The 15,506-nt window shown below is 54.6% G+C and overlaps 2 protein-coding genes across 3 annotated transcripts in view; one reads left to right on the top strand and one right to left on the bottom strand.

Annotated features, from left to right (window-relative positions):
• CELF3 (CUGBP Elav-like family member 3) overlaps positions 1-244 on the top strand; it is a 9,057-nt gene extending 8,813 nt beyond the window's left edge. The window contains exon 12 of the mRNA XM_068922007.1: positions 83-244. Within this exon, the coding sequence (XP_068778108.1) occupies positions 83-222 (140 nt within the window). The 3' untranslated portion in view covers positions 223-244. The remainder of the gene's footprint in view (positions 1-82) is intronic.
• A 2,023-nt stretch (positions 245-2,267) lies between these two features.
• SNX27 (sorting nexin 27) overlaps positions 2,268-15,506 on the bottom strand; it is a 42,032-nt gene continuing 28,793 nt past the window's right edge. Inside the window, exons 9-13 of one of the 2 annotated variants that reach the window (XM_068922005.1) lie at positions 14,887-15,036; positions 14,336-14,464; positions 13,999-14,058; positions 11,627-11,689; positions 2,268-6,945 (exon numbers count right to left, since the gene is read on the bottom strand). In XM_068922005.1, the coding sequence (XP_068778106.1) occupies positions 6,898-6,945; positions 11,627-11,689; positions 13,999-14,058; positions 14,336-14,464; positions 14,887-15,036 (450 nt within the window). In that variant the 3' untranslated portion in view covers positions 2,268-6,897. The remainder of the gene's footprint in view (positions 6,946-11,626; positions 11,690-13,998; positions 14,059-14,335; positions 14,465-14,886; positions 15,037-15,506) is intronic. The other variant, XM_068922006.1, reaches the window with a different exon arrangement.

Genomic DNA, 15,506 nt, shown 5'->3' with positions numbered 1-15,506 from the left:
CCCGGGGACAGCAGGGGCCGGGGCTGGGTGGGGGGGGGGGGGGGGCCGTGCCGGGGTGGCCTGAGCCCCGCCACTGTCCCCGCGGTCCCCGCAGGCTTTGTGAGCTTTGACAACCCGGCCAGCGCCCAGGCCGCCATCCAGGCCATGAACGGCTTCCAGATCGGCATGAAACGCCTCAAAGTGCAGCTCAAGAGACCGAAAGATGCCAACCGGCCGTACTGAGCCGCGGTGAGACACCCCCCCCCCCCCCCCCCCCCCCCAGTCCCCAGCCCTGCGGCACCCCCCCCCGCTCTACTTAATGCCCCTCTCCCCCTCCAGGTCCGGAGGCGCCACCCCCCCTCCTCCCGGTGCCCCCCGGGCAGCCCAGCCCCAGCCCAGCAGCACCGCAGGGGCTCGATCCACACGCTCAGGAAGGATGGACCCCCCCCCCCCCCCAGGATGGACTGGGCACCTCCCCCCCCCTCCGGGGACAGACCCGTCTCCCTTGTGTCAGCAGGGCCGGGGGGGGGGGGAGCTGTGGGGCATCAGCACCTTACAGCATCAGCGGTTGGGGGGGGCAAGCAACCCCCTCCCCCAGCACCCCCATCTGCCCTGGGGGGCACCTGCCCCCCCCCAGTGCCCTCCCCATGGGGCCCTGCCCTCCTCAGGGGGGACCCTCCTTGGAGCTTTTTTTCTCACCAAACAGGACCAAAACCAGCTCCAAGACTGGGGGGGGGGGGCTGCCCTCAGGGGGGCCCCAGGCACTGCCACATCCCCCCCCGGGGGGGGGGGGTGTCCCTCGGGTGGCCATACCGGGGCGCAGCAGGTTCCCCCCCATCACACACTGCCACCTCGCTTTGCCCCCCCCCCCAGCTCTGCCCCCCCCCCCCAGGATTTCGCCCTCCCCCCTGCCCCAACCTGCCTCAGTTTCTCCCCCTGGCAACCACGGGGCAGTCCAGGGACACCCCCCCCCCCCGGCCGCTGGGCAGCAGCGTGCCAGGCGCTGCACACGCATGGCCCCGGCCGCCACGTGCCGGACCACGCACAGGCACGGAGTGGCCAAAAGTGGGAAACACCGGGCGCTGCATGGACACAGAGCAGCTGAAATTGGGATGTGCCTGGAGCTGCACGGCATGGCCAACACTGGGATGCACCAGGCACCGTACAGACACGGAGCAGCCGAAATTGGGATGTGCCTGGAGCTGCACGGCATGGCCAACACTGGGATGCACCAGGCACCGTACAGACACGGAGCAGCCGAAATTGGGATGTGCCTGGAGCTGCACGGCATGGCCAACACTGGGATGCACCAGGCACCGTACAGACACGGAGCAGCCGAAATTGGGATGTGCCTGGAGCTGCACGGCATGGCCAACACTGGGATGCACCAGGCACCGTACAGACACGGAGCAGCCGAAATTGGGATGTGCCTGGAGCTGCACGGCATGGCCAACACTGGGATGCACCAGGCACCGTACAGACACGGAGCAGTCAAAATTGGGGTGTGCCCAGTGCTGTACAGACATGGAGCAGCCAAAATTGGGATGTGCCTGGAGCTGCATGGCAGGGCCAAGATTGGGATGCACCAGGCGCTGTACAGACACGGAGCAGCCAAAACCCGGCTGCGCCTGGTGCTGCACAGATGCCCTGCGTGGGGCCAGGTGCTGCTCGGCCCCTCTCCAGCCCGGCCCAGCTGTGGCCCCACGTTTACACCACGTTGCTCCCTGCTGTAAATAATTTCGTTGCGACGTGGCTGCAGTGCGGAGGCGCCCCACCGTTTCTCTCTTTTTCTCTCTCTCTCTCTCTCTCTTTCCCCCGCTTTTGGGGGGGTTTGTTACCTGCTCATTTGGTTTAGTGGGTGGGATGGGGTGGGGGGAACGAGGCTGGTAGCGTGGGGTGGGGGGTGGGGGTGGGGGCCCAGACCCCCGGGAGTTGACGTCTGCGGTTCAGACACCAACGCTTAACTTATTTGCTATTTATTGCAGTTACTTTGGATAATTTAATTTTTTTTTCTCCTTTTTTTTCTGTCTAAATAAAATAAGTTGAAAAAAAAGACTAAAAGAGACTCTAAAGCACCTACAACCAGGGCACACGGCTTGTGACACCCTGCCCAGGCCCAGGGTGAGAGGCAAAGCAGTACCTGCTGAGCATGGCCGGGGGCTCGTGGAGGCACCCAAAGGGAGCAGGCGAGAGGGTCCGAGGCATCCGAGGGGCACCCAGCTCCCTGGGGGCAGCAGGTGCCCAGTAGGGTCACCCATAGGCGACAGAAGCAAAGGAGAAGCACCACGTTTTACTAGTAGTTTCATCAATAAATCAATTTATTTAAAAGAATATGTTACAAGTAATTACACTAAGTGACTTTACCAAACAATCTGAGTGGTTAACTCTAGAGAACAAGGAATGAAACACTGTTAGCAGTTTGTAGGGGGAGGGAGCTTTATTTCATGGTTTTTTTTCCCCCCCTCCCTGTTTTCTTCACATTTCTGAACCACAAATAAAAAATACGAGATACTGCAGTGAAAATACAATTAGAGTTCTCTCAAATAAATTAAACAGGATGTGCATGGCATTGAAATTGGGGGTGGGAGGGAGGAGATCTTACTGGCGCAAAATAAACCAAAAAAAAAAAAAAGGGTGGCAAGTGGTTGTCAATTTGGCGGCAGGTAGGTCGTCACCACCCTGTCCCCACTGCCCCCGGAGTGGAGATCCCCTTTGCATCTGTGGCCAGGCCTGATGGGTGAGTTATTGCTGAGGACCGGCACTTTCATTGCACAGATGAGCCACCGCCGTGGGGCCCCACAGGGCTGGCGGAAGCCAAGAGCTTCAGCCCAGAGGTGAAACCACACACCCCCCCCCAGTCAGAGGCTGAAGAGCGGCTCTTCCTCCTCCCCCCACGGGGGGGCTGCTGACCACCGTGGCAGGGGAGAGCGGGACCACGTCCCCACGGCCCCCACAAGCATTGAATTTGGGCAGCGTTTGAAGGCGGCAGCAGCAGCGGCTCTCCGCGGCGCTTCCTGACCTACTTACTTGCACTCGGCCTAAAGGAACGGGTACAGGCCATTGATTTCTATTTTCTCAAGGAAAAAAAAAAGATCTGAAACTTAAACACAAACCTGGTTTGCATCAGAGACTGCTGAAGCCCACGGCACAGCCCGGCCCAAAAGGCCGTGTGAGCCCAGGGCCTGACGCGTGAGCCCAGACGGCCCCACGTCTGATGGGCTGAGAACAGAAAACCCACTAAGAGCTATAGACGCGTGGGTTTTTGAGAAAAACAGACCTGGTTTTGCATTTTAAGCGCACACAAATTCAGCGTCTGGGACCAAAGCAACCTTTAAGGATGTGCTGGCACCCGTCGCGAGCCGCGGCACTGCCCTGCCCTGCCCTGCTTGCTGCTGCTGTGGGCTGCTTAAAAGCCGCGGCATGCCGGGCAGCGGGGGGGGGCTCCTAAGGACAACGTCCCAGGGAGGCGAGAGCTGGCCGAGCACAAATCCCATTACATCCCGCCAACGGGCTAATTCCCTGTTTACGGCCCTCGCTTTTGCTCTCCTCCAAGGCCCCGGTGCAAGCCCTGCCGAACGGCAAAGGAGCCAGGAGGATCTTCAACGCAAGCTGGAAATTTAACGCTAAAGTGCTCCGAGGCCAGGAGATGGGGAGCAACCAAGCACCGCAGCAGCTGGCTCGGCCGCGGCGAGGAGGAGGTGTTTATGGGGCAGCATCCCCCAGGGATTTTAAGTCGCCTTTTCCTTATTTCTTAATCTCCCCAGGCAGCCTGGGAGAGAAACCAGAGCTCAGCTCAGGCCACTAAGCTCAACGTGCGTTAAACACACTGAACGCCTGCCAGGGAAGGAGCGCGAGGGATGCTGAGGCCCTGCAGCCATGCCGGTGCCCGCTGGCCACTCGCTCCCCGTCCCACGGCTCCTCCAGTTCTCCCGGCGGCGAGGGGCTGGACGCCGCGGGAGCTGGACGCTGCGGGAGCACAGGGCCTCGGCTGCCCCCCCGGAGCCGTCCCACTCTGAGCATGAGGCGTGCACGTGCCTTCCCAACAAGAGGGGACAAGAGCTCAAAGGGTGTCCTGGGTCCAAAAAGACTCAGATTTCATTGAGGAAAGGAAGAGGAGAAAAAGAAAAAAAAGATCCCAAGGTTCATCAAAGGGACCGTGCGGATGAGCATGCCTGGCTCTCGGCACCGCCACGGCCGAGGAGACCGGTCCTGGCGGTGCAGCTTTTCCCAACCTCTCCTGACATCCCAGTAAAAGGGACTCACACCCTGTCTGCACCCTGAAATCACATCCCTCCTCCCAAAACACAAAGAGGGAAAATACTGCACTAAACGAAGGTGCTTTCGGAAATGTTGTGACTCAGCATCGGCTTGCTCTCCCATCGAAACTGCACCAAGGGTAGGTACGCACACACACACACACACACTGCACCGACTGTTTGCTGCCGCCACCCGCCTGTTCCCTACCCCACGTTTGTGCTTTACTCCTTGCGGCAGAGGGAAGTGGCAGGATTAGCATGGCTCGAACTTTAAAAAAAAAAAAAAAAACTGCGCAAAACTGCAGGTTACCTTGGGGCTCTAGAAAGACACAAGCCTGTAGCATCAGGAGAAATCACTCCCCCAAACGCATCCAGCATCTGAGCAGCTTAAATGTACGCCGTGGCCGCAGGCTTCAACCGAGCTCTCTGCGGCTCCGACGTCACATGCGAGAGATGCCGGTCCACGAGACCGGGTAGTGATTCACGGGAGAGGAAGTTCAGTCTAAAGGGCACAGGACAGGAGGGAAAACCATGAGCAAATAGCTTGCAAGGGAGCAAAGGGCAGCAACACAGGAGGAAGCAGCGCTGAGCCTCCATTTCAGCTCCACTGAAAAGTGCCAAGCCCTAAAGTCCTAAAAAACATCTCAGAGGGGCTTTCCTCAGCCCAACCAATGCTGGCAGAGCTGCATTCAAGCCAGAAAACAGAGGAGGGGTTTGCAGATGTGGCAGAGGTTTACACGGGCCCCGGCTTGAAGCGCTTGCGGTCGCTTGGGCGTTAGTACCGGCGGCTAGCGCTCAGCTCTAGTGGGGCGCAAGGAACGCCCCAGCCCAGCATGTGCCCCAGTGCTCAATGTCCTCCCGGTGCAGCTTAAAGCCGCTATTTGGGGCCGACCATTTGCTTTTAAGTGCAGCGTTACGCAGCAGCTTAGCAGCTGGGCTTTGGCAAGATACAAGCCTGGGGCGCGGGCGGCCAGGCCGTGGCAAGCACGGGCTTGCTGAGGCTGGAACCTGTGCGCGGGTGGAGCGAACACGAGCCTCAGCTTGGAGAAAAGCCCCCCCAAAGCCTGCTCAAGAGAAAGGAAACAAGATTTCTACCGCATTTCTTCTTGCTCATGCTGCTTGGCCACTCAAGCCCCTCGCCAGCAAAGTCCCTGGTTCCCTCGGGCAGCATCGCTCACCACCTTGGCTGAAGCCGGCTGTTTCTCACTTCCAGAGTGACCAAAAAAGCCTGTGGGGGGGGGTCTCATATCACCACCTTGCCTAGCTCTGCTTTATTTGGGTCCTAACAGGCCACTGTCACTAGCCACGTGGGGCAGGACATGAGCAGACACCAACCTTACCCGGGGCAACGGGGATGAACGCGCTGAGTCACACAGCCTGCACAAACCCACCGCACATCCCTCGGGTCCTGCTAAGCCGCACGCGGCACCTCTCCCAAGCAGCCCCAAGGGACAGGACGGGGGAAGAGCAGCAGCTCCTTGCAGCAGCCCGGACTCATGCCAGGATCAGCCCTGCTGCCCCCGAGCTTTAAAAGGCACTCGAAAAGCCAGAGTGTGTACATTGCCATCGCCCTGCCTCAGGCTGGCTGCCAGAGCAGTTCAAACCCTCAACGCAACAGAGGGTTAGAGGGCTTTTCCTGTCGCGGAGCAACTCTTTGGCAGAGGGAGACCCCCCACAGGCTGCAAACCCCAGCAAGGAGCCAGGAGCCAAAATACACGGGCCAGAGCCAGGCCAGGCCTGCCAGGCTTTTTGGCCCTGAGTTTCACTCCCAGGAGCAAGGGCAGAAGGGAGCAGGAGGGTCTTTGCCAACTCTCGATACGCTTCAGGTCCAACCCTTCGACCAAGGGCCCACGTTCAGCCCCAAAGCCCTCGCAGCTGTAGGATTTGCATCCCGCAATCTGCAAGAGCTGGCCCTAACCAAGCCAGCTGCGCTTCCCTGGCGCTGACCCTGCTCTCGCTCCTCAAGCTGGATGTTCCCCATGCTCGGTTAAAAGTCCACGTTAGGAAAAAACCTCAAACCAAACCAAACCACAAAAACCCGCCAAAGAATCCAGGAAAAAAAAAAGTCAGAAGCTTGTAAACGTGTAGAGGTCCTTTTGCTAGGAGAGGTATTTCCCTGTAATGTTGCTTTTTTTTTTTCCTTTTTTTTTTTTTTCTCTAAAGTTAGTTCTTAAAAAAACACAATGGGTTTGAAGGACAGATGCGTGTAAAAACGCAAGCTTAAAAAAGGTACTGCCACTGATATGAAATTTTAAAAGAAATATATATATGTATATACGTGCATGGTATTTGTATATATAGCTTTTTTTTTTTTTTTTTTTTTACATACATACATATATATGTCTGAACAGTGCAAATGGATGACATTTCTATTTCCAGTTGTAAAAAATATAAGTACAGTCCATCTTCTGAGATAGGACCCAAGTGGAAAGGAAAGAAGAGACAGAATTACCCTCAGGTGGATTTCATCTGTCATTGAATACTTTGTTTTTCCCCTTCTTTTCTCTGCTGAGCCTGCCATTTTCCTACTTGCTTAATTCCATAAACATGAAGTTCACAAATGGTATTATTAATAATATTTAGTTTAAGGGCTTTAACACAATAACAATTTTAAGTGTTAATGTGGGGGGGGGGGGGGTTTACGTTCTTCCGTGACGAGGGGCTAAGTGGCCGCGTCCCTCTGCTGTGACCTGACCATCTGAAAGATATTCTGAAAGAGAAGAAAAAGGACATTAAAAGCACGATGTCACCCAGGAAGAGCTTCTGGTTTCAACTTTGCTGTCAAGCTAAAGTCCAGCCCTATCCGTGCCCTATCCGGGAACAGCCTTGCAGCCTCCCCCGTGGCAGCCACCGTCCTCCAAACCACCTCTCGCTCTTCAGGATTTCACCCCAAAGCAGTGCTTGGGGGCCAAGCAGCCCTCCCGGGGCCGATGCACATCCCCAGGGCTCGTACTCCATGCTCGAGCTCCCCGCTGCTGTAAACCTGCTTGCTCTGTGCTCCCGGTGGCCGGTTACACTAGGGGAGAGCTGGGGACAGCCCGGTCTTACAGAAGCAGGATGGAAAGGAGACCAGCTTTATACAACTGTTTTGAGGCCCAGATTTGCCACAGCCCAGGCCACAAGAAAACAGGCATCAAAACGGTGGCTCAGGGGAGCCATCCACCAGGTCAAGCTGAGCTGAGATGATTTTGTTGCCCTCTTTTTTAGGGGCCAGGGCTTCTTCAGGTCAGATCCAGCTGCCCTGACTGGAGATCTCGGAAGGCAAGGGACTGTCCTGCTGTGTCCCACAGGCCCCACCAGCACACACAAATGTGACAGCCATGTGCTCCTATGTCCTCGGGGTGGGCTCCATCTCTGCCACCCAGGCAGAAATCCACACCATCAACCCTACTCCATCCACTCATGAGTTTTTGGGTGTTACCTTCAGTGTTTCGGCACCAACCAGCCCCACAATGAAATCAAGCAGCCTGCTCCGCTCCCCTGCATTGCACAGGGGCCCAAGCAGCATTTGGGGCTGTGCTCTTCTCCTCCAGCTTCCCAGCAATCACTTCATCTAGCCAGGATCAAAGCAGCCAGGTCCCAGCAGATGCCACAGCAAACCCGACGCCGCTGGGCTGGGACTGACACAGCCGTGGCACTCGACAACCCTCACAGCCCACCCAGTGGTCCCAATTCACAGCTGCCACAGCAAGGTCAGTGACAGTCACCCACCCCGCTCCAGCTTGCGGAATAAGAGACTGCAGATTTTTGCCTTGAACGTGCCCCTGTTGAGAAGGCAACGTGTGTGGGGGGCTGAGGGGTCACCCGAGCTCGGGACAACATCGGAAAGAGGATGAGCCACGCACGGGTTCAGATGCTCTGGAGGAGCACGGAGCTTGCTAGCCTCCGATCAGACCCATCCGTGCTCTTTCTCCAGCACTAATGAATCCTCCCACGCGCGCAGGGCAGTGACAGACAGATGAGAAGGCAAATAACGCCCTGCAGGAAACTGGCTCAGCCCAAAGGCTGCAGCTCAAGCAGGAGATTAAAGCAGGGCAGGAAAGAGGCCAGGAGCAACCCTGGGAATCAGACAGATTTCCCCCTCCCCACCCCCCCAGGAAGCCCAGTTCTCTGCTGGCTCCCCAAGCATCCCTCCCCCCTCTCCCCCCCCCCAAAAAAAGGCCAGAGGCTGCTAATAACCCAAATTGCCATTGCAAGACTTTCTCCATTTTCACAGGAGCTAACTCAAGCTGAGTAGCTCTGTTGTTGTAAAAGGATGGTAGAGCTTTTCCCTGCACCCAGCCTGTGGCAGCTCAACCACTAGTACCATCAGCACAGGGAGCGGTCAACCCACACCCCAGCAGCCAGGCCCCCATGCAGAGCAGGCCTTGGCCTGTGATTTACGCAGGGATTACACTCAGGGCACTGCAGGAGGCATTAATTGAGCCAGTCTTCCTTGAGGGAGAATCCCAGGGCTCCTCAGGGAAAACTACTAAAACCTCTTGCCTTGAGAGGCTATTTTGGGGCAAAGTGGAGGGCGCCCACGGAGCAGGACAGCTTTGCACCACCAGCTTCACCCTCATGCTCCTCCCCACGCTAGCCACAGCAAAAAGCTGAGGTTGAAGCAAGCCTGCCTGCTAAATCCCAAACACCACCTTCAGCAGCAAACCCAGAGGCCCCTCTTTCTCCCCGTCCCCCTCAGCTCTGCCCCACGGCCTGGTCTCCATCCCTCAACTTCCCCCACCAGGTTTGGACTGCTCACGTTCAAGGCACCCCACTGCCCCAAATGGAGCCCAGCACCTGCAGCAAGCTAGGCTTATCTTCCTCAACTTTTCCAGCCAGCCCCTGCCCTCGGAGGGGGTTTCCCTGCACACAACGGGAGCTGTGTCCCCTTAGCACCTGGCATGAGAAGAGGGGGACTGCGATGGTCAAGTGAGCAGTGCGCCGCAAAGAGCTAGGGTCTCATTCGTCAGCAGGACTAACGGATGAGCTCAGCCTCAGAGCTGCTCTTCCTGAGCACACCCAGCGTTATCTGCCAGCATCTGTGGTTTGGAAGGCAAGTCAGCAGTTTACAGAGCACTAAATATATCTGTAAAGTATCTGCCAAGTTCCATCAATCTTTTTATTTTACGTGGGGGAGAGAAAATTACTAAGTGACTGGTCAGAAACGCTCATGATCTGGAATTAACCTTCCTCCCCTAGTGCTCTTGCCGGGAGCGGCAGGAACAGCTTGCCGGCAGCTTGGGGATGCACCAAGCCCTGAAGGGAGAAGAAAGCCACGACAGCGACGGCCGAAATTTGGAGCGGCGTGAGCTGCAGCAGTGATGTGCAAAACGCACTCTGGGGAAGACATCAACCCAGAGCTCAGGATCTGAAGCCAAAGACCTCTCTCATCATACCGAGCAAAATCATGCAGACATATATAAATTGAATGGGAGAAAAATCTATTTCCCTGGCAGGGAAGTAACGGGCTGTTTAGCACTGAGGAAGAACCAATTTAAGGAGGAAGGAAAAGCAATTCCCTTGGCTTCCACTTACAAATCCATTATTGAAACACCCCTCATTCAAGGCCCCAGGAAGAGACGTCACGGGTCGCGGGGGAGATGCAATGCTTAGCAAAAGCTTCTAGACACTCCTTGACAAACCCTTGAGAAACAGCCATGGCAGGAAGCAGAACCAAACCCAGCCCAAGCCACAGCAGGTTCCCGCTGCAGCAGGAGCCGGGCTGGCACAGAAGTCGCAGCCGGTTGGCTCCAATCGCTCCATGTGGTTTAATTTGCACTATGCCCGGAGCGAGGCACAAACTGCCACTCGCATGCCCCAGCATTGGGGTAGGGGTAAGTAACTGCCATCGCAAAAGCCATTTCTTGCAGCCTTTGCCCCACCACAGGCATCATTCAAAGACTTCCTGAGCTCAGTGCTAAGACCAGAGCCTGGTTCACAATCTCCAAGCAAACCCTTCTTGGTGTCTCCAGGCCTCGTAGGGAAGGGATCATCCAACATCTGCTTGTAAGTTTGACAGGACAATACAGAAGCATGCATGAATGTGTGCACACAAGCGTTGCCTATTCCACCTCTGATACAACCCACGCAACACGCTGTGTTGGGACAACAGGGCTTACCCTGGGGAGCGTTATTGTGCAGAATTTGTTTGGCAGAGGAAGTATTTCACTGGAATGGAGGCCCCATCATGTTTCAATGCACAGCCCAGTTTGCTCTTTTCTGGACAGGTGACACATCCTGCATGGTCTACTACAGTTTTCTGTTCAGTCAAAAAGGGGTTCTTACCCCGTTTGATGTCCAAGACTTTCTAGCCTAGACTACACCATAATCAATAACTCCTAGCAAGGGGAAGCACCTACCAGCACCACTGGGGTTATTAACTTTCTGCCTCGCTAAACACAACTGTGCTTTATTACTCACAAGTTAAATAACCTGCAGCTACTTCAGAGGCCTGAGCAAAGAATTAAAATTTGAAGTGGGAGAACAGCAAAGCAATGGGCACACAGTCACAGAACAGTGGTTTTGAATCCCCACAGTGGAAGCTACAAGCCTTTGACTCACAGAGAGGCATCTACAGAGATTATAGCTCTTGGCGTACAACACTACAGTAGTGCACTAGAGCATTAGATGACTCTCTGCAGGTCATATCCATGTGCTTGCTACAGCATAGGTGCTGGCATAAAAGCCTACAAGAGAATATCCTAGAGGCAGGCAGGCGACATTCATGGATGCTTCATGGTGCATCTTGAAGCAATATGAAACTTAGCTTTGAAACCTGTCCAGATTTAATGCAAAATTAGACAGGCAGAAAGCAGCATGAGGAGAGAGGCGCATTTATGAAGTGCTACCATACAAGTGTCTTTGCTCCCCGCTATTGTAGTAGCGCTGAGAATGGCATTTGTCAATCCCTAAAGGTCTTTGCTCCACCACTGCAGAAAAGCAAAACAAAACCCACACACCACTAGTCTGCAGCTTCCAGGATTAAGTCTTTGGTCCTTTAAAAGAAGTGCAGAGTCGAAGCGTTTGTCCCCTTTACAGCTGTACACCCTTGCCCTCTCACATGGGGAGGCAAAGGGAGCCACAGCTCAGATCTTAACCATCAGTTGTAGCATCATATTCCAGGTCATCCAAACATTGGCAGAGTCCGGGAGACAGGCAAGTCAGGACCAATTATTTCTAGTGTCAGGAGAGGGGCCTTTAAAGTGCAAAGCCCTCTCTCATCCCATCAAAAGCAGCAGTAAGATATTTTATTTTGCAGGTTCCCTTCAAGAAGGAGAAGCCACTATTAAAGGGCACTGTTCTATACTAACAGGAACTGGAGCAGAGAAGCAGGAGAGACACTACATCCGCAGCGCAGCAGCCAGGCTGGCTCAGAGAGCACAGATGCTGTTTGTTTTCAGCCCAATTACCTTGCTGCACATATTGTCTTTACTGCAGTTCTTGTTATCCTTGTCTGTTGCTTCCTCCTCCACCTTTACAAGGGAAAAAAATAAAAAAAGGATATAAATAAAAAGCAGAGCCTGGGGGGGATGGGAGGGGACTGAACAGCTGCTGTTAGAGCAGCCAGCAGAGCATCAGGTCAGGATGCAGGGTGCTCTGCAGACCTCAGGGGGTCTGTCTTGTGCCACATAAACCAACCCGTCTCCTACTCCATCACCAAATCGCACTGTCAGGATAAGGCCCCACGAATGACAGCTGCCCATGCAGAAGTGCACAGCTAACACTGCTCTGACTCTAAGGCAGGAGGAGCTCACAGACAGCCCATAAAGCAACAGCGTTAACAAGGCCTCAGCAGATTCGTACTGCCAAGCAACAGGCCGAAGAGGACAGTGCTGCCCAGCCACATATGCAAACCTGTCTCCTCCCTTACCATGCAACTGGCAACAGCTCTGTGGTTCAGCATGCAGAGCCCCAGGCTGCTGCTGTCCTTCCCCAGCACGCACCCAAACCTGGGAGGAGCCGTGCATCCAAGCCTGCCCACCTATCCAGCAACATCCACTGTGGACACGGGGAGCTGGTATTCAGAGAATAAGCCAGGCAACTCAGTTGGGCAGCTTCTGCTTCACAATCCAAAATGACACCCAGGAAAATACTTTGTTCCAACACAAGACAGATGCCATGCGCAGAAGGGACACGAACTTCAGAGTCAGGTTCCTGAACTCCATACATGGTGCATGGGGAGCATTTAGGGCTTTATAAAGCCAAATTGTGAACCACACACCATCAAGCCTCTCTGCCTCCCTTCTGCAAGCCTCAGAGCCAGGAAAAAGCAGGTCCTGGCTCTGAAGGGACCCTGACCATTGCTCCTGCAATCATCCGGAGTCACCAGAAGAGAGGGCTGCTCTTCAATCCCTCAAGCTAAGGCAGGCCAAGAATCCGTTTTGCTTATTTTCTGGAAAACTCCTCTGGGTTTGTACCCCTCCTTCCCATTGCTATACCTCTGGTGAATGTGGCTGCTGTGCCTTGGACATACCTCCTGCACTCCAGCATGGTGCCAACCCAGATCCCAGCTGGGTGGGGGATGAGCATCAAAACCCCTGCCCCAGGCTGAGGCATAGCAGATAGAAACTTTCAAGTAAAGAAAAAGGGAGCCATCATTTCCCGCTTAGGAGCCTCCAAGATCAGGCAGCTCCAGGGTAGATTGTCTTGGATCACCATTTCAGACTTGCTGCATTTACCCTCTAGTTTAGGAACCCAAATCCAACAGCTGGCAGAAACAAGCCATCAGCAGAAACAGGAGTACTGATGCCAACAGCACTGACCAGAGCAAGGGCAACAAGAGAGGAGACAACCTCCAACTTCCAGTCACTTCTCATCCCTCAAGGGAGGGCAACATCTCTGGGGCAGCAGAGCGCCATGGACGTGTTCCTAACAGGGCATGGTGATTCAGTAGCTACACACACAGCTAGCGCCAGGCCGGAGCACCCCAGGGCTGGCTGAGCAAGCCCTGCACACTGCTTTTCCAACTCTCTCTTGCCTTCTCCATGCGAGCTAAGCAGAGGGGAGCAGTCCCTGGGGATGACAGATGCGGGGCAATGCGATGGGGCAACACGGAGAGGCTGGCAGATGGATGCGAGGTGATGAAATCTCTCTCTCAAGTGGGAGGAGAGGACTGAGGATGAAACACAGCAGCGGGGGATGAAGCACACAGGGTGACCAGTTTGCTTACATCTCCCCATCCAGGACAGGAGCCCAGCACGCCCAGAGCTGGATCTAAACAGGGCAATGCCTCTCTTGACAGCTTTGACATGGGAGGACTGAGCAGGCATCTCAGGCTGGCATTCAGAGAAAAACCAATACCCTCTCTGCACTTCTCAGAAACTTTTTGCTGGAGGCTCTTGCAGCCCTTTCTGAATAATTCAGCAACCTGCATAATCCCTCTGGAAGGCACACGTTTTGCCATCTGCTTTCAACAGAAGACACCAGGGAGTGACTGGCTGCAGTCACACAGCCTGGGAACTGGTTATCCTGGTCAGTCATGCCTGCACAAGGCTCTTCCTGCAACGGGAGCAACAGTCTGAGTTTGGGAGCTCCTTGCTCTAACTGCAACATGAAACACTCCACCTGCAGACAGAGCCCAGACCTTTGAAAGCCAGCTGGCCTAACACACTGCGCTTCCAGGAGACCTTAGAGTATCACTACTCTAAGTGTTCGACAATACTCCCCATACCAGTTTTCCTGTATGAGCAGCAAGCCACTGTTAAGGCTAAGCAGGAACACTTGCCAGTAAAAAGCCTACTGTAAAAGGTGAAGCCGTTTCCCTATAGTTATGGGTTCTTACCTCCTTTCTCCACTTGAGCTCGCAGAAAACCCGTTCAAAGCACTCGTGCATGTAGTTGAACTGTAAAGAGAAAGCAGTCATCTCTTAGAGCAACAGCAGCAAACAGTCCCAGACAACTGTCTCTGCTTCCAGCCAGATGAGAGTCCAGCACCGTTAGCCCTGCCTACACTGCTGTTGGAGTCAGACAAGGCTTCCCGTACCGCTGGCTCCTCCTGGTGGCCACGTACCTCTTAATCTCCTGTCAGATTGGAGCATGGGACACTTACTCCAGTTTCTAGAAGGAAAATAAGCAAGCTACAGCCTCTCTAGTGAAACTGCAGATAACAGGGGCACTTACATAGGGGGTGAAGATTTTAACCCATCGAGGTTTCTTCTCTCCTCGCGCATATTCAAAACAGAACGCCATTCCCTCTTCATCCGTGTCCCACCGCTGCATTTCGTCCCATTCAAATGCTATTACCTGGTTCTAAAGAAATACCAAAGCCCAAGTCAGAGTCTAGGGCCAGCAGTCTCCAAGAAAGGGGAAGTTTAAGGCAGATCAAGAATGGAAGACAGCAAATGCAAAGTCACATGAAGGGGGAAATAGGGATGCCTCAGACAGTCTCACTGCAGAGACAGGTCTGAGCTGAGGAAGCAGCAGCGTAAATGCCAGAGGCCACGCTAACACCTACACAGCAGCCAGATAAACCCTTGCACTATCAAGCAGTGCCAGAAAGTCTTTGGAGCTCTCTCAGTAGTCACAAGTCCCAGCTCTTCAGGGACACGGAGCTGGTGCTCTCTCGCTTCCTACAGCGAAGCTGAAGCGGAAGCCAGGGGCTGAGCCCAGCTCCCCAGGACAGCATGGCAGAAGCAGCATGGCAGAAACCTGGCCTGGTGTGTGGCTCTTACCTCCAGCTGGCCCTCCTCTGTGCAGGCATGGAGTTTAAAGTGCTTAATGCTGATGGCTGTGATCACATGGCCCTTCCGCCGGGAGTCGCAGGAGCAATGGGGGAAGATGATCTCGTTGTAACCCTCGCACGTCCGCAGCATGTTTAAATACTGCAGGGAGAAAACAGCATGCGTGCGTTTGAACAAAGCAGAGGAGACCCCTGCATCTTCCTGCCCCCCATACCACCTTCAACTGTCGCAACACCCTAATGCTAACAACCCCCTCCAAAACCCCTGACTTCACCCAAATTCAGGGAGACTGGATCTCCTCCAAATAAGGGGAAAGGAGGACTGCACAACCATAGCCACTAGGACTACACCTGGCCACATGATCTCTCAAGGATGTGAGGAGTTAGAGCTTAAAAAGCCACAATGTACCCAAACATTACTGAGGGTCTGGAGCACATCCAAAGCAGGATCCAGGGCCCTGGGGCCTCAGGAGGGAGAGGAGACTGGTAACAAGGTGAAATAAGGTCAGTGTCAGCCTGAGTTTTTAAACAACTCTGAACCTTTTGTAGTTACAGGTTGAAAATAAGATTAAAAAAAAAAAAAAAGGCTGTCAAGTAGCTGTAGGATCAGGG

This window comes from Struthio camelus, chromosome 30 (assembly GCF_040807025.1).
Source record: "Struthio camelus isolate bStrCam1 chromosome 30, bStrCam1.hap1, whole genome shotgun sequence".
NCBI classification, from domain to species: domain Eukaryota; kingdom Metazoa; phylum Chordata; class Aves; order Struthioniformes; family Struthionidae; genus Struthio; species Struthio camelus.
The sequence above is the reverse complement of the archived record's forward strand: the minus strand, read 5'-3'. Positions and strand labels throughout refer to the sequence as shown.